This window comes from Ammospiza nelsoni, chromosome 3 (genome assembly GCF_027579445.1).
Source record: "Ammospiza nelsoni isolate bAmmNel1 chromosome 3, bAmmNel1.pri, whole genome shotgun sequence".
Taxonomy (NCBI): domain Eukaryota; kingdom Metazoa; phylum Chordata; class Aves; order Passeriformes; family Passerellidae; genus Ammospiza; species Ammospiza nelsoni.
Window position 1 is genome coordinate 4,840,591 of NC_080635.1, and position 25,106 is coordinate 4,865,696.

General features: G+C 50.0%; 3 protein-coding genes across 3 annotated transcripts; 1 reads left to right on the plus strand and 2 right to left on the minus strand.

Moving 5' to 3' along the window:
* Window positions 1–12,837, minus strand: NPHP1 (nephrocystin 1). Its single transcript, XM_059469682.1, has 21 exons — window positions 12,775–12,837; window positions 11,631–11,837; window positions 11,391–11,455; window positions 10,557–10,617; window positions 10,026–10,162; window positions 9,491–9,689; window positions 9,205–9,306; window positions 8,634–8,725; window positions 8,474–8,513; window positions 8,108–8,192; window positions 7,434–7,528; window positions 7,021–7,149; window positions 6,170–6,244; window positions 5,786–5,896; window positions 4,762–4,844; window positions 3,776–3,852; window positions 3,401–3,500; window positions 3,181–3,293; window positions 1,849–1,922; window positions 1,704–1,748; window positions 1–321 (listed from the first exon to the last, which is right to left on the minus strand). Exons 1-21 carry the CDS (start codon window positions 12,835–12,837, stop codon window positions 43–45), a joined length of 2,232 nt encoding a protein of 743 aa, XP_059325665.1. The 3' UTR covers window positions 1–42.
* Window positions 12,313–13,128, minus strand: MTLN (mitoregulin). The gene has a single exon (XM_059469507.1). The coding sequence runs from the start codon at window positions 13,116–13,118 to the stop codon at window positions 12,942–12,944; it is 177 nt and encodes a 58-aa protein (XP_059325490.1). The 5' UTR covers window positions 13,119–13,128; the 3' UTR covers window positions 12,313–12,941.
* LOC132071747 (two pore calcium channel protein 1-like) lies at window positions 13,048–24,722 on the plus strand. The gene is made up of 19 exons (XM_059469506.1): window positions 13,048–13,256; window positions 13,368–13,450; window positions 14,009–14,123; window positions 15,199–15,327; window positions 15,537–15,653; window positions 16,395–16,513; window positions 16,629–16,730; window positions 17,360–17,486; window positions 18,340–18,541; window positions 19,262–19,406; window positions 20,421–20,606; window positions 20,853–20,917; window positions 21,192–21,279; window positions 21,467–21,536; window positions 22,076–22,295; window positions 22,407–22,497; window positions 23,079–23,192; window positions 23,558–23,676; window positions 24,242–24,722. Exons 1-19 carry the CDS (start codon window positions 13,236–13,238, stop codon window positions 24,385–24,387), a joined length of 2,259 nt encoding a protein of 752 aa, XP_059325489.1. The 5' UTR covers window positions 13,048–13,235; the 3' UTR covers window positions 24,388–24,722.
* The last annotated feature ends 384 nt before the right edge of the window (window positions 24,723–25,106 follow it).

The following is a 25,106-nucleotide window of genomic DNA, read 5'->3' on the forward strand; positions in this document are numbered from 1 at the left end:
TTTAATTTTATTTTTACCATGTCCTTAGAGAGCCTGAATTTTTCATTTTCCAGGATTGTTTTCCCTCACTTCTCCTAAGAAATCATAGGCCAGCTCTGAGATGTCAAAGGCTCTGTGGGTGTTTTCTGATGACAGCAGGTACTCCAGGGCACCATCTTTCTCCTGGCTCCTCTTCAGGAAGTCATGGATCACCTTCCAGCGAGACAATTCCACCTCCTCCTCAGCCCATCTGTAGCTGGGGAGGGACGTGGAGAAGAGCAGAGGGAACACAGAGTCGTGGTACACCAGGACAAATGCAGCCTTCAGGAATTCTTGATCTCTCTGCAGACAAGAGTGGTGAAAATACCTCAGTGCCAACATGTGGTGTTGTCAAGCACTTTCCAAAGTATTGTACATGGGAAAAAACCCCAAACAACTCATTCCCAGTTCCTAGGAAAACACTGGGAAGAGATCTGACCTTCCTAAACATGCATCCATTATCTTGGATAAGCCTCCAGTATATCCACAAACCTGAACTCTGCCAGCCTTCCCACAAACTACAGGCACTGAGAGCCCCTTGCTGTGGGGTATTTATATTCCTTAAAAGCAGTGCCACATCCTCCCTGCTCTGGAAACCCAAACTCCTCTCATTTCCCAGCTGTCCTAGGTGGAGCATGGCTCTGATCCCGCTCCTTGGAGCCAGAGCTGATGCTGCCCCTGGGCACTGCTGTCCCACTCTGTGTGCACGGTGTGACCTGTGGGCTCCCCTGTGAAGATCAGCTTGGAAAACCCAGAGACAAAGGATCAGCCTGGTCAATTATCAAACCCATGGGAAAGATCCAAGTCCAGAGTGTCCCAGCCCCAGGAGTGCTGTGCCTGGCAGGGAGCGTTTCACAGCTCAGCCTCACGGAGCCACACCAGGGGTGAGCCCTCAGCAATCCTCTCCTGGGAGTGGCACATGCCAGTCAGGTAGAACTGGATGCTTCTGGGAGCCCAGGGAGTTGCCAATTCTGTGAGCAGATCTGCTCTCCTCTTGGATGAATGGCCCTGACAAAGCTGCTCTGACTCAGCGGGTGTTTGTTCTGCGTAAACGGGGAGCCATCCTTGTGCATCAATTCAGGAGCATGCACAGGAATGAAATATCCCACTGCTGCTTCCAGGAAATCCAGCACTGAGAGGCAATGGCTTTCTCATTCAGTTCCTGCAGCTGCTCTCTGTCCAGGGGACAGGATGTAGGACAAGGTCAGGGTGAGCCTGGGGACAACCAGGTAAATTCTCCAGCAGTCTTTGTGCCAAAACATGGATCACAACTCTCTGGGGTAGGGAGATCTCAGGAATTTAGGGGGCCTTTTCCCAGGCAGATTGTGGGAGGACTGAAGCTCAGAGTTTGGAGGAGGGAAGATGATTTTGTGGGCATACACAGCCCCTTTTTGTATCCATGACTGTTAGAAGCACATCTTGACAGGGAGCCACTCTGGGTACCAATCTCTAACAGGTAACCCCTAACAACACTGAAATAAAGTTACAAGTTAATTTAATTTTCCTCCTGCTCCTGGTTTACTGTTATAAATCTGGGTGAGAAATGTTAAGAACTGCATTTACATATATCTGTTTTCTAAATAGCTGTATGGTGAGAGGAAAAGCTAAGCAGCAATTGCACTGGCAGGGAGCAGCTAGATGGAATTACCGTGAATATATGGAAAGAAAAACCTGTGGTTTGTTACCTTCTCAATTCTCTTCAATGTTCTTTCTTTCTCTGCCCAGGCACTCTAAAATTAAATGAAAAATCAGAGCAAGGCTGGAGAACTTTTCTCCCAGGACAAAAGAAAAACTCAAATTCAGCCTGGAAATGCTGACAAGGTAACATACCCGAAGTGCATCCATCAGGTCTGGCTGATCCAGGAGTTGAGGGAAAGTAGCTAGCACAGGATTACAGATTAAGTCTGAAACAGAAAACAAACACATTCAAGGCTAAGGAAGAATCAGTTTGCAAAGTATTGGCACATGCAGGTATTCAGCACACCCCTCCTGTCAGGTTATTCCAAAGGGAAAATGAGCTGTGACAGTTCTCCAGAGCAGGGAAGGTAGAACTCCCTAAAAACTGTTCTGACTGCAGCCAATCCTCAGTGGCTGAGAGACAGTTAAAGCAGGAGAGGGGACACACAAGCCCCAGTGCTCTTTATTGGGAACATCAGTAAACATGAACCCTTCCTGATTTACCTGCCAGAGGTGTTTTCCCTCATTTCTACACCTGCCTTTTTTACACACAGCTGCAATCGTGCTGCTTGGTTTGGATGTTATGGATAAACACACTTGGGTTCTACCTCAGCCTGGTGTGGCATTTTAGGAGAACCAAGGACCAAGTGCGCAGTGAATTCTCCCAATGGAAATACACATATCCCACTGCACAGGTGTCCTGGTGCTTTTTGGGTCACTTCCATGAGAAATCACTCTGCTCCTGTGATTATTTTAATTAATGAGACTGTGGATAAGATTCCAAGTGACGGAGAGCAGGATTTTGGCTGAAGTGTATTCTTTATCATGTGATTTCAAATATTGAATGTACACTTGTCCCTTCACCTTGAAGCTGATGGTAAGTTTGGTAAACATGAAGCATTTACTAATGCCCAAACATTTCAGGAAAGAGAGCCAGGACTGATGACTTCTGGGAAGGAGCACAGACATTGCCAGTTGTTTATTCCCAAAGTGATGGTGGATTTTGAAATAACAGAAATCTTCTTTTGTTGCACAGCTACCAGAACAACTCCTGGGATAAAGCCTTGCAATGGCTTCACATGGAGTCTGAATCCAAAGGGATGCAATTTAACCCCAGGAGAGGTCATCAGCCTGATCTACTGTCATAAATTATTCAGATCAAATCAGGTAAGTGTGGCACTTTACACCTATATAAATTCATATGTAGTACAGTTAAGAAATGTAATTTTTCCTTATTTCAAGTTGGTTTTAAAATGGAGAAGGCTATGAACTATCATTAGTTCTGTTGAATAATCAGGGCAAGACACTGAGTTCTAAATCCAGAATTCTCCAACTTTGTCTCTCCCTACTGTCAGTAAGTAAATAATAATTAAAAACTAAAAATAAAGATGATAACTTAGCCTGGGTGCCAAAAACATCTCTTACCAAAGGGGGACCTGGCAAGAACCATTCCCTGGATGAACCTGATCTTCCTGCAGTGCTCACCTGTGCTCTGCATGCTCATCCTGTCCTTCAGGAGGGCATCTCCAAGGATTTGCCGATAAAACACCAGGAGATGGATGTAGCACATGCCCCCAACTAATGTTTCAGGGAGAAAACTGTTGGGAAAATAAGGGACAGCAGCTGAAGTGTTCACTGCAAACACTGCAGACTCCTCTGGGCTATCTAGAATATTTTTTCATTTTATGGAAGCACGAGGACTCACTTCAGGATGTCTTTTGAGTGCACACTCGGTGACTTCACCTTCACCAGAAGCACAGGCTGCTTCCTGAGGCTCATAAACTGCTGAAAAACCCCAGAGCCTGCTGCAGGAAGAGACAGCCCAGGTTCACACAGTCAGTTTGAAACAACAGTAACAATTATATTACAAAAATGGGCATTTCTGTGGGTTGAGAACTCTTTTGAGTTTAGTAAGCCTGGTAGCACTCAGCTCCCCACAGCCAAGGCAAAAGAAGATAAATAATGAAATGCATGCAAAAATAGAAGACACAAACCCAAGCCAGGCTGTGGGGACTGTTGTGAAAGAGATGCAGCATCAATCATATTATTATGTTTATATTATATTGAAAAGAAGCCAGACCTCTCCTCGATATTGATGGGTCAACCTCAACACCTCTCTCATAGGGAGTTCCACCACTCAGGACCAGCTCATGCATCCTGCCAATAAAGATAAATTTGAAGCCTGTATGATATTGGGAATTCAACTATTTTTGGAATTTAATTGTACTGGGAGGTCAATTCTTTTAAAAGCCATTAACAACATTGTTTCTTTTCCACAGCCCAAATATTTTTCTTGCATGGAATTTAGCAATTGTTTCTCTACAATGGTTTTGAGGAATCATCACTTCAACAATTAAAATCTTTCAGATTTAAAATTTGTTAAAGAATAATGTAACCCCAGTTCTGCCAAGAGTAAGTCACTGCTGAAACAAGCATGAAATTGAATTTGTAATACCGTCTTACTTAATGAAATAATAGAACAATATTTAAAATATGAGACTTAGAAGAGATTTAGAGAGTTCTAGAACAGTAGAGGTGTCCTGTGGGTATTTTTTTGAGCTGTAACCCAGATAAATTCAGAATACATACACACTATATATATAAATATATATATATATATATATATATATATATATATGTGTGTGTGTGTGTGTGTGTGTGTGTGTCTACCAATATTTGGCAAAAACAAAGTCTTGAAAGTCTGAGGTACAATGAATTATTTCTGTCAATAAACAGAAAGTTTTCCTACATTTAATAAAATAAAAATATACACACTTCATTATTCTTTCAGATGACTGGACCCACTAATCATAAATCATAATTCCAAGAGCAGTGAGAGATTCATTCACAATAACTTCCAGGTCTTGGGAACCAGTCTCCCAATTTCCACCTGGGAAAGGGATAATGCAGCAAAGAAGAGCCAGAATCCCAAAGGATTGGGCTGGATGCCCCCTGCCCCAGCAGTGTGTAATTATGAAAGATGGGCTTTACTCTCAGTCTAAACCAGATGTATAAATTACATCTGTGTGTAAATACAGGGAGAGCAGGAAAAGGCAACAAACTCACTTGGAAGGAATAGGAATCCCACTGGAAGTGAAAAGCTTCAGAAAGGCCCAGCCACAGCTCAGCTCTCCTCTTTCACCTGTTGACTAGAAAAAAAAAGAGAAATGTAAATTATTTGAGCAGCTGACCCAGAATGAGTGACTGAACCACAATTAATTACAGTAACCACATGAAAATTGTTGTAGTTATCCCATTTTCCTCTTTCACCTTTGTGTGTTCAAAAATCACAGTCTGCCTTCTCTGAGGGTCCTTTTTCTGGCTTTACCATCTATTGTCTTACTACCTGTTGTGCTTTCCAGCAGCATATCCCAGATGGACAGGCTCTATCTGTGTAAACTGGAGCTGGAGACCACTGCCCATGCTGCTGAAACAGTTAAAACTTTAGTTTTCCAACTGTACAGGGCATTAGTCTGAAATAAATCACAGAGATGGAAAACTGCAGGAGTGAGGGGAGAACTGGTCCATTGTGATCCCATGGCATGGGATCTTTGGCATAAATTATTTCAGTGTTGGTACAGGGACACTCATATCCATGAGCCAGGGGGATTTTTGTTCTCTAATTAGGGATATTGTCCCATCAGAGAATCCCAGAATGGTTTGGGTTGGAAGGGATTTTAAGGATCATCTTGTTCCACCCCCTGCCATGGGCAGGGACATCTTCCACTATCCCTGGTTGCTCCAAGCCCTGTCCAACCTGGCCTTGGACACTTACAGGGATCCAGGGGCAGCCACAGCTGCTCTGGGCAAGCCACAGCCTCCCCACCCTCACAAAGAAGAATTCTTTCCCAATATCCCATCTATCCCTGCCCTCTGATAGTGGGAAGTCATTCCCCCTTCTCCTATCATTACATGAGATTGTGAAAAGTCCCTCTCCATCTTTCCTGTAGGCTCCTTCCAGGTAATCCTATTCTCCAATCCTGTTCTCTAAGGAGGGATATTCTCTAGTCCAATTCTCTGACTGGGACCAGCTGGTTCCCTTCATAAACCTGCCCTTGGAGGGATTCCCACTGCACCTCCCCACACTCACACTGCACTTGTACGTGATGCCAAGCTCAAACAAGATCCCAATGTCTGCAGACAGGGAGCTGGACCTGACAAAACAGTCACCATCAAGCAAGCTGGGTAAGATGCCCATCACCTGGTACAGAAAGAAGGAGGAGAAAAACAAAAAGTTAATATACTTATAAAAAAAATCTTGATTTTTAAAGGCCATCAGGCACTTCCCTCACTCAACACAAGATCTCAGACCCAATCCCAATCCATATAAAAATGAGGAGAGAACAAATTCCAGTCAAAACCTTGCTCCCCTTATTGTCTTTCCATGGAGCATAACTGTGCCACCAAAGAACACTTAGTGACACTGTGACACTGAAGGAAGAAGCTGTAAACAGCCAGGGGCTGTGTCACCTACCCTTGGAGAAAAGGTCCAAGTTTGAGGATTTTTAGGCAGCCACGTGGCTCTCACTGTGTGAATGTTACTCAGCACCTAAAGTGGGGAAAAAAGCTAAGGTCAGTTTTTCTGGAAAGCCCTTTCAGAAAGTGCAGGGTTATCCCAGATGGATCCAACACTGCACACAACCAAGACAACTGGAAGAAAACTGCTGGATAATCAGGGTTTTGTTTTTACAAAAAGCTGCTCTGCACACACCCAAAGGAACAGAGGATCAAGGGCACATGGAGGAATCTGCCCCTGACCCAGCTGCTCCAGGCCCTTCCCAGGAGACAGATTACCCCAGGAAACACTCATTGTCAGGAACACAAAGGAGCCAGGAGGCACAATGGCAGGTGGGGGACCCGAAATTAGGGACTCAGGGAACTGGAGCTCCCACCCAGCCCCTCCCAGGCCACCCAGCACAGCCCCAGGGGCAGGGTGTGACTGTCACCTGAGTCAGGAGCAGCTCCCTGCCTCACCTCACTCTGTTCTGGGGCATCCTGGGGCTGCACCTGATTTACCACGAGAGGAAAGCAGAGGGGAGAAACCAAAGGCAGAAAAAGGGAGGGGTCCAAGTGCCTTGTGGAGCACCTTGGGTGGGAAGCTTGGCTTGCCTGGCCATGCCCAATGCCCATCAATGCAGTCTGGCCTGTTTATCATTCAGTTCCATTCTTCTGGGCGAGTGGGCTCAAACCAGACTCATCCGAGCATAAATTAAGCAGCTTGGGAGGTGTGTGTGTCTCTGAGACAGAGAGGAAGCAGAACCTGAAGGATGCTGGAAGCTCCAAACCTCCTGCAGTCCCTTTTTGGGAAGCAGACACGCTCCTTACCCGGCTGCCATCGAAGAGGCAGAGCCGTACGTGCCGGCTGAGGACGCGCACGCCGCTCCCAGGGGGAGGGATCATCTTGCAGCTGCATAAAGTGACAATCAGGGACACTCTGGTGGCTCTAGGATGGATCTGAAACACAGCAGAAGGAGGATTAAACCTACAGGCCCTTCTGCACGTGGTCTCATCTTGTGTTTGTGGATTGAGGTTATTCTCCCAACCACAAACCCAGTGAGAGGCCGCAGCAGGATTTCTTCACAAGCCTTTAGCTCTGCCCCAAGGATCTTTTAGAGACAGACAGAAGGTCCCAGCAGAAGAAATATTTGCACCAGAAGTGGTGCAAATTAAGACATAATCACCAGCCAAAAGGAAAGAAGGCAAATAGAGTTTGTGTCCCCCTTAGCAGCAATGCTCACAGTATTTCTCTCAGAGTTCCACACCAAGTCTTTGAAAGCCAGCTGGGATGGAGTAAGCTTGGGTTGCAAGTAGTAACTTGCTCGAAATTCTTCACCTACAACAAGAGTAAATTTAAAAACTCTTCATTTTTCAAATTATCTTTATTGTGCCCAAAAGGACAACACCCAAAATTCATGTCCAGTTGAATGTTTGACTAAACAAAACCATGGAATTATCTGTCATGAGCACTGTCTGCTATTTGTGAGTGTTCTGAAGTACTTCATCTCAAAAGCACAATAACTTAATTTTAAAAAGAGATTAAACAGCTTTAAACAGAAATACTAACAAAACATGAGATATCTTAATGTATTTGGTGAAGAGACTAGAAAAGACCTTTGAGAAAAAGGGAAGATTAAAATAAAATCAAAAAAATCAGAATTTCCTGCAAAGTCAACAGGAACAAACTTCCAAAGAGGAAACTCTCTGAAATCACGAGGAAATTTGTCGGGATTTCACATTGATAAATTGAAATTTAAGGGAAAAAAAAATCTTTTATACATTTTTTAATGGGTCAAACATAGCCAGTTAGCCAATTAATTAAAATGGAGCAGTATGGATTGGGGTCCAGCAGGCTGGTGACAGGGTGAGAAAGCCTCCACAGAAACCTGAGAATCCTGCCAGGTGAGATCCCTACCTTCCTCCAGGAGCTGGAACAGCATGGATGGGCGAAACCCTGCAGGAACTGCCCCTGTGGTGGTCAGCACCTCCACTGTGTCATTCTAGCAAAAACAAAGGAAAAAAGAAATTACTGGTCCTGATATTTACCAGCAAAATTCATCCTAAATTACAGCTCTGTTTACAACCAGAAACTTGGGGTATCAGTCACCTCTTCTGAAGCATTTTTGTGGCATTTCTTGCTACCAAAAACTCCCAAAACACAGGTGTTAATTAAGAACAATGGTCTTTGATATGAGGCACACTGTTTGGGAAAAGGCACAGATTTTCTACAAAATAATGAAGATTATGGCAGGTGAAGCTGCCCTGTAGGAGGGGCACCTACCTCTACAATGGCTCGGACAGCACTCCAGTGGGAATCTGTTCTGGAAGAAAATAGAGGGATTTATAATAAATCCTCACATGAACAAAAATTTAGCCACTTAATGTTGCTCTGTCTCCAAAGGGCAGCAGCTTCACAACCATATCTGAGGCATTCCATTTACCTTTTTTTTATTTCAGCTCCATCTGCTGTTTCATCCACCACTTCTATGTGTTCTTCTAACTCCTCCTGGCTTTCTTCCTCTTCCTTAGGAACCTGGAATTCACATTAAAAATGGCAAAAGGCTTGATTTCTTCCCAGTTCTGTTCTTTAAAATGCCTTCTCCAACCACAGCCCGTATTAATGTCAGTTTAGAATAAATTAAGTAAGTTTAGAAAAGGAGATTTTCACCCTGTGATGAAGAAAATTTTCCCACATTTACATGGACTCCCATTTCAGATAAATTATTAAAACCCCAAATCAAGCCACAGCAGCTTGGAGTCTTCAGAGTTGATCTTTAAGTGACAAAGATTCTGACTTTGATATTCAGGAAACTTCTCTGCCACAACTTCCCAAGGCACAGAAATGCTGCTTTTGATGGATACCTCCAGCCCCATGGACAAAACCATGGGGTTATTTCCAAATACCTGGCTTTATTTCCAAACAACACATGGCATTGTGGCCAGATCATTGATTATAGATCATTAATCTACACAAAAGAGCAGAGGTGAGGTCAGAGGTTGCAGCACACCCACCGCAAGGTAGGTCCTGGGAACGAGGCCTCTCTCCCCCTTGGAATTTTCAGCTACCCACCAGCCATCCTCCTTCTTGTCATGTATGAGCAGGATTTCACCTTTCTTTGGCATTGGAAAAAGAGACAGAGACAAAAAAACAGGCAAACATTTAAATGAAAAAGGACCTAACTCCAGTTTCTCCCCAAATCCCACAGCTGGCTGAAGCCCAAAAGCACAGGATTTCATTATGGTTACTGCTTAACTCAGAGTGATCTGCAGTAAAAGCCCTTTGCAGAGAGATATTTACCACAAATGTGAGATCCCCTTCCTGCTGGGCATCAAAGTTCCCAACAGCAACACATTCTCTAACATTTGGATCATCCAACAACTTCTCCTCATCTTCTTCTTCTTCTTCAGTGTCTTCCTCCTCACTTTCTTCATCTTCACTCTCCTCCTCTTCTTCATTTCCCTCTTCTGCATGAGGGCCTTTCTGGTGTTCCTCACCCCTACCCAAAACAAATCAAACTGTTTTTCAGTATCATTCCCACCAAACTTTCTGAAATGCTGTCAAGCCTCTGCAAGGACAATATTCAGAAACAGCACTTCCATTCCTCTGTTTTGCTCTCTGTCCTGAAGAAACTCCTCCAAACCTTATATTCCAGCCATGGAATATCCAGCACCCTGAGAAAATCCCAACAAGTCATAAATGACTTCATTCCTGAGCACTTTTTTATCCTTCTGTTATTTTTCAGCTAATTAAGGGGGTGAGATAATGATTTTTCAAGGTCCATTCCAGCCATCCTTTAAAAAAACAGTAGCATTTGTATGTTTAAGCTACTCACCCTGGATAATTTCTTGTCACATTATCCTGATCCAAGACAAGAAGGAGTTTCTGCAGCTGCTGGGAGAGTCTCAGCAACAGCTTTTCTTCCTCTTCCTTCCTCTGGCTGTAATTCCCCACCGGCGCAGGCTCGTCAGCCTGGCAGAGAACCCAACAAATGCCCCAAACAATCAAAGTTCCCCAATAAATTGCTCAAAGAATCAAAGTCCCTCTATAAATTAAGTTTTTCAGACATGCCTTACAAGTTTTCCCCTTCCTGGGCTGCTGTCACACCCTCTTCAGTGACAATTTTCTTACCCTTTCACTCTGCCAAGATGAAATTCTCTGTTTTCACATGGGACTTGGACAAAATAAAGCACTGAGTTTTTAAATTATAATGGATATAAAAAATATAAATTGGAGAGATGACAGGCAGGGATTGTGCAGTGCTGGGCACTGCTTTTGTGAGGCATCTAAAATGGAACACTGATTTTTTTTAAACGCTTTCCATAGTGAATTTTGGAGGAAACCACAAATTAATCTCCATACTTACTTTTTTCAAAGCACGGAGAGCCTTTGTATTCTCCTCCACCAATTCCTTCAGCTCTGTACATCTGCATTGAGAGCAAGACAGGCAGATGCTATTTTCTTAAAATTCTGACCCAAACCACACCTGCTGGCTGAAAGGTGTCATTTTAGGTGCTGTGTGTCCCTTCAGGTTGAGAAATCCAAGCCCAACCAGCAGCAATTGCCAGAATCCCAGAATAGCTGGAACTGGGATGGACCTCTGGATCTCATCCAGTCCAACCCCACTGCTCAGGGGGCAGGATCACCCAGAGCAGGTGACACAGGGATGCATCCAGCTGGGTTTGGGATCTTTCCAGAGAGGGGAGGGAGACTCCACACCCTCCCTGGGCAGCTCTTCCAATTCTCTGCCACCCTCACGTTGGATTTGTGTTTTAATTTATGGCTATTTCTCCTCATGCCGTTGTTGGGAACACCGGAAAGAGCCTGGCACCATAACCTTGGAAATATTTATATGGATTGGTGAAGTCCCATCTCAGCCTTCCCTTCTCCAGACCATCCTCAGCCCCAGAGGGCTGGGAAAGAGCCAGCCTGGACAACAGGAGCGGGAAGGGCAAGGAGAAAACTGTACGATTAGGAGAGAAAGGGCATGGAGGGAGCGAACACTGCTGAGGGCGCCAGAGGAGAGGGTGAGGGCAGTGCCGGGGCGCTGGGATCGAGGGATTGATTGGGCGCGGGATGGGGGCTCGGGATGGAGGGTCGGGATGGGGGTCCGGGATGGGGTTTGGAATGGGGGTCGGGATGAGGTTCGGGATGGGGGCTCGGGATAGGGGCTGCGGGATGGGGGTCGGGATCCCCTCACCTCAGCCGAAGGGGCTCCCGCTGCCCGGGGGCTGCGGCCTCGCTCTCCGCCCGCAGCGCCTCCACCTGCAACGGGACGGGGCGGTCAGGGCCAGGGGGGACGAGACACCCGGTATGGGGCAAGACACCCGGTATGGCACCGGCACCGGTACAACCCTGGTGCATCCCCGGGACCGGCCCCAGTACATCCCCGGTGCAGCCCCGGTACAAACCCGGTACGGCCCCGGTGCAGCCCCGGTACCTGTGCCCGCAGCTCCCGGCTCCGGCGCTGCACTCGCTGCAGCGGCCCCCGCGCCCGCCGCTCCGACATCGTCGCCGGGCAACGGGGCAGCCCCGGCGCCGTCGGATGACGAGCCCGGGGCGGGGCCGGAGCGCTCCACGGCCCGGCCCCCGCAGCCCCGAGCTCGGGAAGGTCCCTCGCACCCCCAGCAGCCCCCGCGGGGCCCATCTGGGGACAAACGATTTGTGATCCAAGCCACGGAATCACAGAATAGGTGGGGAAGGCACCTCTGGAGACCCCCCAGTCTGATGGCAGGATCGTTATGTTTGGGAAGGAGGTCCAAGATCAAGACCAAGCCTAAAGGGGCTCTGGGCAGTGCTTCCCCCCCGCCCGATCTGAGAACTCCATAATACGTCCGAAAACTAGCAGCCTGCAATGAATCCCCCAGCACTCCCGTCTCCTGGCATTCTCTAGCAATGGGAATAAGGAACTTGCTACAGCTACCTTCACAATTCCTTATCCAAAGTGCCAGGAGGAATTCTTACTCCTTTATTATTTCACTTGTTCATTCGCCCAGCCAAAGCATGAGCTCTTTCACCACTTAATTGTCCCCATGCACACCCATAATGGGACTTGTTACATGTGCCCATAAGGCATGTTTTCACATTTATTCCAGAAATAAACACCTAGGAGCACCATGCGATGACTTTTGCTAGTTTATTGTGTTGGCAGCGCTTCCTGGCAAGGGCAGAGCAGCGGGCTTAGAGCCGGACAAGTGCAGACAACCCTTCTGTGGAATATGGAAATCCGAGAATCATGGAATCGCTGAGCTTAGAAATGACCTCCGAGATCACCGAGTGCAACCCGTGACCGATCCCCACCTGGTCACCCAGCCCAGAGCACCGAGTGCCACGTCCAGTTGTTCCTTGGGCACCTCCAGGGATAGGGACTCCAAACCTCCCTGAACAGTCCGTTCCAGGCCTGGGATCGCTGCTTGCATACCCTCAGTTCTTAGGTTAGTCTGACACAGTTCGGCATCTTGCTTTGTGAAGGGAGGAAGACAAGTCCTGCCATTCCATGGATACTGTTCTCTCTGGCAGCACTGCTATTCCACGGATGATGTCCTTCCCCAGAAGCCTTGCCATTCCACGGATGCTGTCCTTGCCGCTATTCCCCGGATGCTGTCCAGCCGCCTATCCCTGCCAGGGACGTTGACCTCCCCCAGCATCGCTTCCCCCGTTCCCAGCGGCTCAGGCAGCGCTCACAGGAGCTCCGGAGGAGCCGAACCCATCGGAGGATCCGCTCGGAGCCCGCTGCCAGGCCATGCCGGGCTCAGGCCGCTTCCAGCTTCTCCTGCGCGGCGGCGAGGCGGCGCTGGAGGTATCGCTGCCGCCAGCGCAGGAAGCGGCGGCGCGCCCGGCCCGCCTGCCAGCCCACGGCCACCCCGGCGGCGAAGGCGGCCAGCAGCGCCCAGCGCACCACCCGCGGCCGCAGCGCCTCCAGCACCATCCCGGGCCGCTCCCGCTCCGCCGGGCCCGGCGCCGCCTCCCGCTTCCGCCGCCGCGGGGGCGGGACCGGCCCCGTTAAAGGCGGCGGGGCCGGGAAGGCGCCGCGTCCGCCCGCGCCATGGCCGAGGCGGCAGCGCAGGTAGCGGCTCGCCTCCAGGCACTCTGCCTCCTTTCTCCCTCTTCTCCTTCCCCTCAGTAACCCCGCGGAGTCCCCCGCAGCTCCTCACTCGCTGTCCTGTGTTTCCCCCAGGATCTGCTGCTGGCAGCGGCGTTCGTGTCCGACGCGCAGTACAACAGGAATATTCCTTTCAAGACCTCTCCGGAGGCTGTCAGGTAAGCAGGGATGCGCCCCCGCCCTGACCGCACCTGCGGAGAGCCAGCGGCATCCGTGGGCAAACAGCAACAGCCCGGAAAAGTCAGGGGGGCTGAGAGGGGTGGATGGGTGGGGTGCTAAAAACTGGACTTAAGCTGAAATGCTTAAAACGGAGCTCAGCACATCTGTATGTTGTGGATGGGGAATTGACATTAAAAAGTTGTGGTTTGCTGGAGGGGAGAAAATAAAACTAACGTAAAGTCTTCCAAGCCTCTGGGGCAATGAAGGGTGTGGGAGGCTTGGTCAGCTCTCAGCTGTGTGGAAGGTGCTGGAGTGGCAGAATCAAGTTAAATATTTTTTGTTCGCTATAGTAAATATTCTGTTATTTAACCCTGCTCTGGAAGGCAGTACCATATCCATCAGCTCTAAGACTGATTTGGAAGCAAATTGCCAAATTCCTTGCTGGCAGTAATGTTTGTTTGGGACAGCAAGTGCTGTTCTTCCAGGACACATTTGGTGATGCCCTGGGGATGTGCCCTGTAGCCTTTATTTATGGTGCCTGTGCCTTCTTCCTCCAGGCTCTATCACCTCTACAACCACTGGATGATGCGAACAGCCACCTACTTCTTCATCTTCCTCAACCTGTCCCTTGCCCTGTTTGAGGAACCTGCTGTGTATCCTCTCCCCTTCCTGGTGAGTTTGTGGTGTAGGAGCAGCCAATGCAGCTGCTGGAGCCAGCAAGGGCCTCTTGCTTCAAAGTGGTTGTCAGAGGTGCCAAGAGACAGTAAATGGAGATGTTTTTGTGGGTGTTTTTGATCCTCTGCTCTGGTGAGACCTCACCTGGAGTCCTGCATCCAGCTCTAGGTCCCCAGCACAGGAAGGACGTGGAAAGTTGGAGTGAGTCCAGAGGAGGTCACCAAGTTGATCAGAGGGGTGGAACAGCTCTGCTGTGAGGAAAAACTGAGAGAATTGGGGTTGTTCAGCCTGGAGAAACTTCAGAGTGACCTAATTGGCTCTTCCAGTACTTGAAATGACCAACAAGAAAGACGGAGAAAGAGTCCAAGGGCATGGAGTGCCGGGATAAGGGGGAATGGCTTCCCATTGCAAGAGGGCAGGATTAGATGGGATATTGGAAATAAATTGTCCCCTGTGAGGGTGGTGAAGCCCTGGCATGGGTTTCCCAGAGAAGCTGTGACTGCCCCATCCCTGGAAGTGTTCCAGGCCAGGCTGGACAGAGCTTGGAGCAACCTGGGATAGTGGAAGGTATCCCTGCCCATGGCACGGGGTGGAATGGGATCATCTTTATGGTCCCCTTCAACCCAAGTGATTCTGTGACTTCATAATTCTGTGATCTGTCTGAAATGGGGACAAAAAAGGCACAGGAGCTGGCCAGGGACTGTAGGAGCCATTGTGGCCACCAGCAATGGCCCATGTGACTGTGGTTAAAGTCATATTGCTGGTCTCCCTCTCAGAGACCAATTCCAGCCTTCTTTGGGATTCAAGTCCAGTCCTCATGCGTGAAAGTAGAAGCCAAGTTTTACTTCAGGCCAGACTTTTCTGCAGCCTTTTAATTTGTCCTGCACCAGTGTGATTGTGAAAGATGCACTCCTTGAATCCTAAGCACACACAGACTTGCTGGCTTTAACCTGCCTGTGGCAGGGAATTCTGCAAAAGGAAGTCTGAAAATACTGCTCTGCCTGTTTTTTATTGTGCAAAAAGGAATATTGCAGCTCCTGGTTGTGCTGGCTGAGCCCTGCTCTCTCTGCAGGCCACGTCAGTGCTGGAGGTGTTGTGCCTGCTGGTGTTCCTCGGCCGCCTGACACACTTTGCCAAAGTCACCCTGCACAACGTGTTCTGGAAGGACACCAAGAACATCTGCATCATGGTGGCAATCCTGGTGAGTTGGGCCCTGGGGAGATGGATTTCCCCCCCCCCCCCCCCTCATGTTGCTTTCCTGGGATCCCAGACGTGGCATACACAAGCCATGGCCAAGCCAACCAGATCTCACAAACCTGTCATGTGTCACCTCTCCTCTATCAATGAACATTTCACTGTCTAGACACATTCCAGCATTAATTCTGGGAGCTTTCCTTCTTTCTCCCACAGCTATCCCTGACAGACCTGGGCATATATGGGGTCCTCAGGCTGTATGGTGTGAGGAGCATCCGGTGGTCAAGGATTGTGAGGCCCATCTTCCTCATCAACTTCGCAGAGAGCCGCCAGGTAAAGAAAAGGTCTGGTGGCATGTCCAGGGTCCTGGTTTTTTCAGACAGCCTGCTGCTTTCCACAATCCAGGGGATTTAGCAGAAAGGTTTTATGAGCCCTGGAACAGGTGAGCTCTGCCATGGCCCAGGGCTCTGCTGGGGAGGAGAAGCCCTCAGGCAGAATTTAGGATCCTGTGAGAGAAGATTTGTTTCAGAAGTGGCCTGAAGCAATAATTTGAGGTGGGCAAAAGGGTGGATTCACACAGTATCACAGGAAAAACCCTTGTGTTTCTCCCTGAGTCAGGGACCAGGTTACTGATTGCTGGAAGTCTCCTGGGTAAACAAGTGCTGTAGTCTGGGTTTGGACTCTGATTCTCCTCAGCATGGAGAGATCTTTGTCCTGCTGCCCAAGACTGGTCTGGGCCTGACTTACAAATGAACACACTGCAATGTGGAGGCCTGGGGGAGGGAGCAGCTCAGCATTTGGGCTCAGAGCCTGTGTTTTGTGGCCTGGAGCGATGGATTTCTGTCCCTGAGTGGTTCCTTGCAGCAAGAGCATCTCAGCAGTGCCCTGGGGCCCTCTGTCCCTTGGCTCCTGAGCTCACTGTGATTTGTAGGTGAGGCCTTTCCTTCTAGGATCCCCCTGAGGAACAAGGAGGAAAGGCCTGGGTCTCTTGCACCCCATTTCAGGGGTTTGATCCAGGTGGGCTGGGGGAAAAGGGGTGCCACGTTGCCTCTGAACATTCCCTTGTCCCGGCAGATCCGGAGGGCGTTCCGCAGCATCCGCAACACGCTGCCTGAGATCACCTACGTCTTCCTGCTCTTCATGTTCAGCCTCCTCATGTTCTCCCTCATGGCCCTGAAGCTGTTTGGAGAGAGGTGTGGGTAATTCCTTTGCTCCTGGGGTACTCTGGGCACACTCCAGGCAATTCCTAGGGAATGCAAGGGACATGTGGTCCCAGTGCTTAACTCCAGGCTCTCCTCTTCCTCCCAGGAATCTCCAGACAGCAGAAGGCCTCCCCTACTTCAGAAACTACCTGGAGATTGTGTTTGACCTCTACGTGCTGGTGACCACAGCAAACAGCCCGGATGTCATGTATGGATGTCACGTGTGGATGATCAGATCTCTTTCTCTCACTGTGCTCTCAGGGCTCTCTGTGCATCCTCTAATTTGCACAGCAGAGTTAAAATTCTGTGGGTGTTGGGCTTTTCATCCCTTTCTCTTCTGGGTTCCCATTGTAGTTTGTGCTGGGAAGTGCTGTCAGGAGTAGGGCAGGGAGGAAGGGCTCGGTCATCCATGTGCTGGAAATATCTTCAGCACAACTGTGATGGCTCAGTGACTCTGGGAATTTAAACTGAGAAATAAAATGCTGCTCATCCTAGAGCAAGTGGAAAAGCAGATGTGAGCGCAGCAAGGGTCTGAGGCCAAAAAATAGCATCTGGCTGAGGCATTGCCTCATGTGTGCTCTTAAATTTGGCTGCACTGGCAGAGATTTCATCTCTGTGCTGTCTTCTGCAACCCTTCAATCAGGGCCTGACAAGCCAGAATGAAAACCCAGCAGAGGAAAAGTGTTCTCTAACTGAACTAATGCAGTTTTTAGCTTTTGTCTGATGAGTTTGATCTGGCAGTCCAAAACAGCACTTGGAAATCCACGTGGTAGTCTGTTTTCTCATGGGCTCACTTTTGTCAGTCTGGCAAGCAGCAATCCCTCTCCCCTTCTCTAGGATGCCAGCGTTTGACTTCAGCTCCTGGTACGCCCTGTTCTTCATCGCCTTTGTCATCGTCAACACTTACATCTTCATGTCTCTCTTCCTGGCTGTGGTCTACAACAACTACAAAAAGCACCTGAAGGTAATGCCTGGAGGGGCTTGTGGCCTTCCTGCTGTTCTGTCAGGAACCTCTGTCTTTCCCTTGGAAAGCTTTGAGAAGGGGAAAGAGCTTCTTGCAAACAACAAGCACAGTCCCGCTTTTCCTATCATGGGATTATTGGGAGTTCTGCTGTTGGCATTGATTGAAACATTCTATGGTGTTTCCCGCTGATAAGAAGCACATTCTGCATTATCTTGGAGGCTTAGTCCTAGCTCAGGAATGCTGTCTCCATGCAGGGAACTGTTTTTGCACAGCATCTTTGCCTGTGCTCTGAGAGCAAGTGAATTGGAAATTGGAGGTCTGAGTAAATCAGAATTTTTGTAGGGGCAGTTTGGGACTTGTGATCAAAGGAGGAGAGCTGGGAATTCCTGGGTGCTCCCATGAGGGAATTGGATCTTTCTCAGGAAGCAGAGTGCTGGATGTCCCTCTGCTCACAGTCATGTGCAGAAGGGGATCCCCAGCCCTGCTCTCAGCAGGATTCTCTTGTGGATGGGAAGCATGTGTGGTCACATCCTCTTTGCTTCTGTGGCCATGCAGATCCCGTGATTTTTGTCACCTCCTTCCTGTTTCACACTACCCTTTGTCTTTCCTTCCGGTTTTTCAGTGCTGTCCCAGCATCCAGCAATCTGCTGATCCTTCCAGAGCTCGGTGTGGAGAACCCACAGCTGCCTGTTAAACACCAATTCTCACCCTCACACCTACATACATTAACTGTGCTTTGTGTCCAGTGCCATTCCCTTGGGTCTCTCCTTGCATTTCTGTGCTGTGCAAAAGAGTTTATTTGTTAAGGAAGGGGGAGAGGGCACCTGGGACTGACTCCCAGCGCTCTCTCCAGAACGAGATCCGCAAACTCGCCTACATGAAGCGCCGCAAGATGATCGAGGCCTTCAACCTGCTGAAGGAAGAGGAGGGAGAGCAATTTGTGGTCCGGGAGGGTCGCTGGAAGCAGCTGGTGAAGCTGGTGGCTCCTGACACCAGCAATTCCCACCGGGAGCTGCTGCTCCGCATCTCGGATGACGAGCAGAAAGGGTTCGTAGGTGAGCAGTGGGGACTGGGGAGGAGCCAGGAGCCTGATCCTTCCAGGGGTTTGGCATTGGGAGTTTTGATCTGTAATGGCCCCAGAGGGACTCAGAATCACAGTCATTGAGGTTGGAAAAGACTCCAAGGTGGAGTCCAACCTGTGCCTGTTCCCCAGCCCAGAGCACTGAGTGTCATTTCCAGTCATTCCTTGAGCCCTTCCAGGAATGAGGTCTCTGGGCCCCTCTTCCTGTTTCCCTCCAGATTCCTGGAGTCCCTAAAGGTTGTTCTTGCTGCCTGTGCTATAGCCCATGTCCCACACACTGTGACTGGCCCTTCATGGCCATTTGACATCAGGCCAGGCTCTCCATGGGATGTGGGCCCTCCTGCTCTCAGCAGAGGATGTGGAAAGCCTCCCTTGTTATCCGATGCAATGTGGCTCCCACACAGTCCTCTGGAGCGGGAATATCCAGAGAGATGGGTCACTCTCCTTGTTCTGAATCCTTCTGTGGCAGTTGTTGGCCCATGGCTTGAGCCAATTCCCCGGGAATGGGGCGGAGAAGCCGCTTGAATTCCAAGTCCAGCCCATTGTGGTGGACACCACTCTGGGATTGGCTTTGCTGGGAGCAGAGACCGAGGAGCCCGGACGGCAGCTGCTCCCGTGGGCTCGAATGTGCCTTTAGCAGGCACTGTTTGCTTGCCATGAGCTCAGGCTGACGCTGACCCTCTGACTGCTGCAGACAAGAAGTCCTTCGTGCAGCTGGCAGACCTGCTCAACATCCAGGTGGTGACGCTGAAGATCCGCAGGCACCCCCTGGCGCGCTGGGCGCCAGCGCTGTACGGATCCGCGCCCAGCCGGCTCCTGCGCGGCCTCGTCAGGCACAGGTGAGCTCTGACACGGCCCAGGGCTCCCCTGGATGTGCTGACAGACCCTCAGGGCTCTGCTGCTGCTCCTGCTCAGTGTGGAGGAACCAGCTGTGGCTGTGGGCGAGGCCCCGCTGCCCGAGCTGGGTTTTGCTGACATCAGGCTCTGCTTTGTGCCCTGCCGCGCACTCAGATCTGCTCCTAGCTCAGCAGTGTCTGCTGCAGAGCTCTGTCCTGCTGTCTCATCAGCTCTGCGAGTTCCCTAGAGCTCTCTTTCCCCTCTGAGCCTTCCCAGGATCCCAGAATAGCTGAGGTTGCAAGGAACATCTAGTGGAAGCCCCTGCTCCAAGCAAGGTCAGCTACAGGAGGGTACTCAGGGCTGTCCTAGCTGGGTCTAGAGTATCCCCAAAGGATGGAGGCTCCATAACCTCTCTGCAACCCCTTCCAGTGCTTATTCACCCCTGGTTAAAAAAAAAAAAAAAGCCCAAGCAACTTCTTTGTTTAAATGGAAGTGCCTGAATTTCAACTTGTGCCCCTTTCCTCTTGTGCTTCCACTGGATATCACTGAGAAGAGTCTGGCTCCATCTTCCCTGCACCTTCCCATCGGGTATTTATGCACAGGAGCTGCTCCTGACCCTTCTCCCTGTCAGGCTGGAGTAGCCCAGCTCTCCCAACACATCCCATTGCACTGTGCCGTCATTCTGTCAGCTCTGTGACCTTTGCTGCACCAGCTCTGTGTGCTCAGGCCTCTGCAGTGCTGGGGAGCCCAGCTCACCGTGGTTCCTCCCCCAGCACCTCCAAGTGTGGCCTCACCAGTACTGAGTGGGTGGGGAAAAATCACTTCCCCTGTTAACCAAATTCTGTGTTGGACTTCAAGGGCAAAACTAAACTGTCCAGTGACTCCCTCAGATTCTCAGGTTTGAGGAGAACTGATGGGTAAAGGATTTTTGAGAGAGAAGGCAAAGAGCTTCTGAAATAACTGTGTGGCTTTGGCCTTCCTGGGAGCTGTAGACTGATCTCTCTTGGTTCTTGCAGGGCTTTTGTTTGGACTTTTGATGCCATCATCCTGATAAACGCTGTCTTCATTGCTCTGGATGAGGAGAGCCCCTACATTTCCTATGCAGAGTGGGTGTTCCTTGCTCTGTACGTCATCGAGATCCTCCTGAAGGTCTACACCTATGAACCCAGGGAGTTCTTTGGCAAAACCCAGTTCTGGAACTGGTGAGTGGGCTGGAGGTTTGTGTGGAGTGTGGTGAGTGCTGTGCTCAGCTCCTCAAGGACTGAAAGGCTCCGAACTCCTGTGCCAGGCTGTGTTTAAGGTGAATCAGAGGATGTTGTGACAAAGCTCTCCCGTGTGCCCATAGCCTGAGCTGGCCCTGATGAGAGGAGCAGGGGTCACTCCTTGATTAAACCCCACTCCTGTCCCTGTCCCCCCAAATCTAACAGCAGTGCCTTCCCTCGTGCCAGGTTTGATACTCTCATCATCTTTGCTGCCCTGACTGCAACGATTCTCAATGCCACCCTCAAGTCCAGTAAGTGCAGCTTGAGCAGCCTGCATGCCTTGGGAACCCTGGTGTCCTCCCCAGCCTTCTGCCTTGAGAGGCTTTGTGACCAGACAAGGAATTTCTGGAGGGTTTCTAAGAACTAACCCAGTCTTCCTCTTTTTTTCTCTTTTCTTTTTTTTTTTTTTTTTAGCTCCCTGTCATAGTGTTTAACAAGGACACAATCGTAACAAATGAAAGAATTTTATCTAAACACCTCCCTGCTTTATTTTCATAACAAAAACGTCTTTGTTCTGTTTTTCAGCCATGAAGTACAACAGCCAGCAGATCCTGGACATTGTGTTCATCCTGAGAGTGCTCAGGCTGATCCGGATTGTTGACAGCATCCAGAGGTGAGGAGGGAAGTGGGAGCTGGATTTTGGGGAGGGGTTGGTGCTCTGTGTGCCCACACTGACCATGGCCACCCCTCAGAGCTTCCCAAGGCCTTGGGAGGATCCCAGGGGCTGCAGGAGCCTCTCTGGGGACGTGGGGAGTGTGGGTGGCCAGGGTGTGACAGTAACCATTGTGGGCTCTCTGCAGGTTCAAGGTGATCATGAACACCCTGATAAACATCGTCCCGACCATGCTGACCTTTGGTGGGCTCACTCTGGTAAGAAATCCCGGTGTCTTGGCTCAAAGCACTCCAGTTTCACAGAAGTGTGTCATAAATCTCACGCTCATGCTGTTTCCAAGGGGATAAATGCAATTCCCTGGATGGCAGGCCCTTGGAACTGTAAGTACCTGTTTGAGTCGTGGCCATTGTGCAAGCAAAGCGCTGCATTCCTGCTTTTTCCTGGATCAGGACATCCTCCTTGGATCCATGGGGTGTTATGGCAGCCTGGGCTTTGCATCATGAGGAATCAAATCATGGTTTGGGCAAGAGGCTGAATGAGAAACGTGGATTTCAAATGATTTCCTAAAATGAGCTTTTGTTGTGATTTGGGAATATTTCCTATCCGTGTATTTGTAGTTCTTGGCTGATTATTTCTGCTTGGTGATTGCTGTTGGGTGGCTTGGGGCTCTTGGAGTCTGTGCTGCCCTCCAGCCCCTTGCTGTGCCTGTGGAAACGGGGAAACCTGCTGGGGTGCTGAGCTTGCCCTGGGGCTTGCAGCTTGCTGGAGAAGCAGGTGATGGGGTTTCTCTCCCCAGGTTGTGTATTGTGTGTTTGCTATCATTGGCATGGAGCTATTCCACGGGAAAATCCAGTACTTCCCAGCCAGCTCCAGTGCTCCTCACGCCCTGGAGTGTGGGAATCCAGCTCTCAAGGATTCCCTGTTTGCCCGTGGCAAGTACTGCAAGAACAACTTCAACAACTTCGCCTCGTCCTTCATCGTCCTCATGGAGCTCACTGTGGTCAACCAGTGGCACGATATCCTTTGTGGGCCACATTCCCAGCTGGAAATTCCCTTGGGACATTGGCTGGGCTTCTGGCTCCCCCCTCAGCTCCTCCTTTCCTCTTTTGCCTTGACTCCCACTCCACTCTTTGCCAATGGATTTGCCAACGTGACAGCTCAGCCTGCCAAGCTCTACTTCATCGCCTTCCACATTGTGATGGTGATAATCATTGTCAAGTACGTTTTTTTGGGGTGATTTCCTCTGCTTTAGGGGAAAAGGGGATCTGCCCTGTCAGGGCACTGCTGGGGTGACCCCCTGGAGATGGGTGGGATGGGTTTAGAGGGATCTGCTGCACTCTTGTCCCCACTGTGTGGTGGTGTTCACAGGGGTGCCAGGACGAGGGAAGAGATGAGAATCTTGACTCCATGTTTCAGAAGGCTGATTGATTATTTTATTATATATATTATATTAAAAGAAAATTACACATTAAAACTACACTAAAGAATAGAAGAAAGGATTTTATCAGAAGGCTTGCAAGGAAAGGAATGTAATTATAATAAAAGCTGGTGACTCTCAGAGAGTCTGAGCCAGCTGGGCTGTGATTGGCCATTAATTAGAAACAACCACATGAGACCAATCACAGATGCACCTGTTGCATTCCACAGCAGCAGATAATCATTGATTTTCTTTTCCTCTAAGGCTTCCCACTGGGTGCTGCTCTGACCTGGAGGGGATGGAGCACTGGGGAATGAGCCTGGGCATGCTGGGACAGCCAGGGAGGAAATGCTGTCTCAGTTCTGCTCGTTGTTTCTTGCAGCATCTTCGTGTCGTTCATCCTGGAAGCTTTCTTTGTGGAGTACTCCCTGGAGAAGAGTGAAGTGGAAACTGCCATCGAGCAGAAAATCCAGGAGCTGGGAATGGGAGTTCAAGAGTAAGGCCCCAGATGTACCCAAGCTGGATGTGGCCAGTTTGGCACCACTGATGGGGGAAAATCACCCTCTGTGTCGAGGTGTGAGCTGACATTCCCCTTCCTTGTCACAAAGTTCTGGCTCATCTTTCTGAAAAATGGAGATTCCTCTTCACTGTCTTGAAGTTCTGGCTCCTCTGCTGGCTTAGGTGCCAGTAGAAGGCCACTGGTGTTGGCTCTGCTGGAATTCCAGCCCAGAGGACAGGAGAGATGCTGGAAAATAACCCCATGGCTGGTGCTTGTCCTGCCCCACTGAGAGCCCATCACTGCGGGCTCCCAGGGTGGGATGTGGCCCCTTCCCAGGGTAATTCCTGGCCCTTGCTGTGCAGGGATGAGCTCCAGCAGGAGCAGCTCCTCGACAACATGGAGAGTGCAGAGCAGGAGCTGGAGGGGGAAGGTGGAGCCAAGGCACAGAGCAAAGGGCTGGTGTTCAAAATTGCCTCCAAACGTAAGTGTGACCCTCCAGGGTGTCCAGGCCCAAATCTCCCAGCTGTTCCTGGGGAAGCTCCCAATCCCTGCTGCTCCCTTGGGGCTACAAAGGAGCTAAACCCCACCTGGAAACTTTGGGACAGCTGTGGATGTGTGATGTTTGTAGTTTGTTTTTACTTCTGTATTTCTCCTGTCCTACCTCAGCCCTTCTGTGTTTCTTGTCCTCAGTAGCCTCCCTCTGGAGACACTGCCCTGCTGGATGAGATCCTGCTGTGCCAAGACCCCTGTTTGCCTTTCTCCTTCCTCTGTGGGCTTTGCATTCCTGCTGCCTTGGATCCTTTCTTCTGGCTCGGTGACTATTCCCTCCTTCTCCTGGCTTTCCTGCTGTACCTCAGCTCTCCACTGTGTGGGAATAGAGGGGCTTAAAATCCCAAATAATGGCCTTACCTTCAAGAAGGGCTTGGGGTACTTAAAGTAGCTGGGATGGAGCAGCAGGGAGTGTGATTTGGGGGATTTTCTTGCCTGTTTTAAGGCATCCAGAGGGGCACATCTGGTGCTCACAGGGCATTCTTTTGTCCCCCCAGGATACAGGACAGTGGATGCTCTGCTCCAGCGCATGTTCGAGGCAGAGATACCGCTGGAGGACGAAGGCCCTTCCTTTGAGGAGATCCTGAACTTGTCCCCCAGCTCGGCCGTTCCCAGGAGCCCGAGTTCCGAGAGCGCGGCCTGAGGGGAGATCAGGGAATGGAGCTCATTCCCGGCTGTCCAGGCGCTCCCTGGCCGCTCCCACGCGTGGGGCCCGGGTCACACGGTGGGAACAAACAGCTCTGTCCTGTACAGGAGCTTTATCTCATGTAAAGTCTCATATAAACCTCTGGAATGAATGCGGGCAGGAGTCGGAGTCCCCGGCCGTGCCCGGGCTGGGACGGTGCCGCGGGCAGCATGTTATGGAATAACTACTTTTGTAACTGGAATTGTATCGCAGCACTTTTATATGCAGCTCTGGAGCGGTGTACGCTGAATGAAGCAGCTCTTTAGCACAATAAATTCAGCAGTTTGGAAAAACGATGGAATATCTCTGAGTTAATGATGGGAGAGGGTTGCGGCTGCTCCATGATAACCTGCGGGGCTTGGAGGTGGGAAATGAGGAGGGGGGAGAGGAGTGGGGGCTTCTCCTTGCTCCCAGGGCTGGCCCAGCCCTTTCCCTTTTCCCAATTCCTCATTTTTCCCTTTTTCTTTTTTTTTTTTTTCCCCTTTTTCTTTTTTTTCCTCCCTCCCATTTCCCTTGGGCCTGGCCCCAGGGCGCCGTCCAGCGGCCGCGGCGGGAACTGTACCCGGGGGGCGGTGTTTCCTGCGTGATTGATGGGGCCAGCGGCCAATAGGAGTGCAGTGCGGGCAGAGGGCTGGCCAATGGGGATGCAGTGCGGCCCGAGGGCTGGCCAATGGGGA

Bases quoted from the DNA above. Each gene is read 5' to 3' on its own strand.
- NPHP1 (XM_059469682.1), bottom strand. From the start codon at position 12,837: ATGCTGGGGGAGGTCAACGTCCCTGGCAGGGATAGGCGGCTGGACAGC. The intron at 3,853-4,761 runs GTGAGTTTGTTG...CTTTATTGGCAG, and splicing joins GGGATTCCTATTCCTTCCAA to GATGCATGAGCTGGTCCTGA. The intron at 322-1,703 runs GTAACAAACCAC...TCTTGTCTGCAG, and splicing joins CATTGAAGAGAATTGAGAAG to AGAGATCAAGAATTCCTGAA.
- MTLN (XM_059469507.1), bottom strand. From the start codon at position 13,118: ATGGTGCTGGAGGCGCTGCGGCCGCGGGTGGTGCGCTGGGCGCTGCTG.
- LOC132071747 (XM_059469506.1), top strand. From the start codon at position 13,236: ATGGCCGAGGCGGCAGCGCAG. The intron at 20,607-20,852 runs GTGAGTGGGCTG...CCCTCGTGCCAG, and splicing joins AAAACCCAGTTCTGGAACTG to GTTTGATACTCTCATCATCT. The intron at 21,280-21,466 runs GTGAGGAGGGAA...GGCTCTCTGCAG, and splicing joins ATTGTTGACAGCATCCAGAG to GTTCAAGGTGATCATGAACA.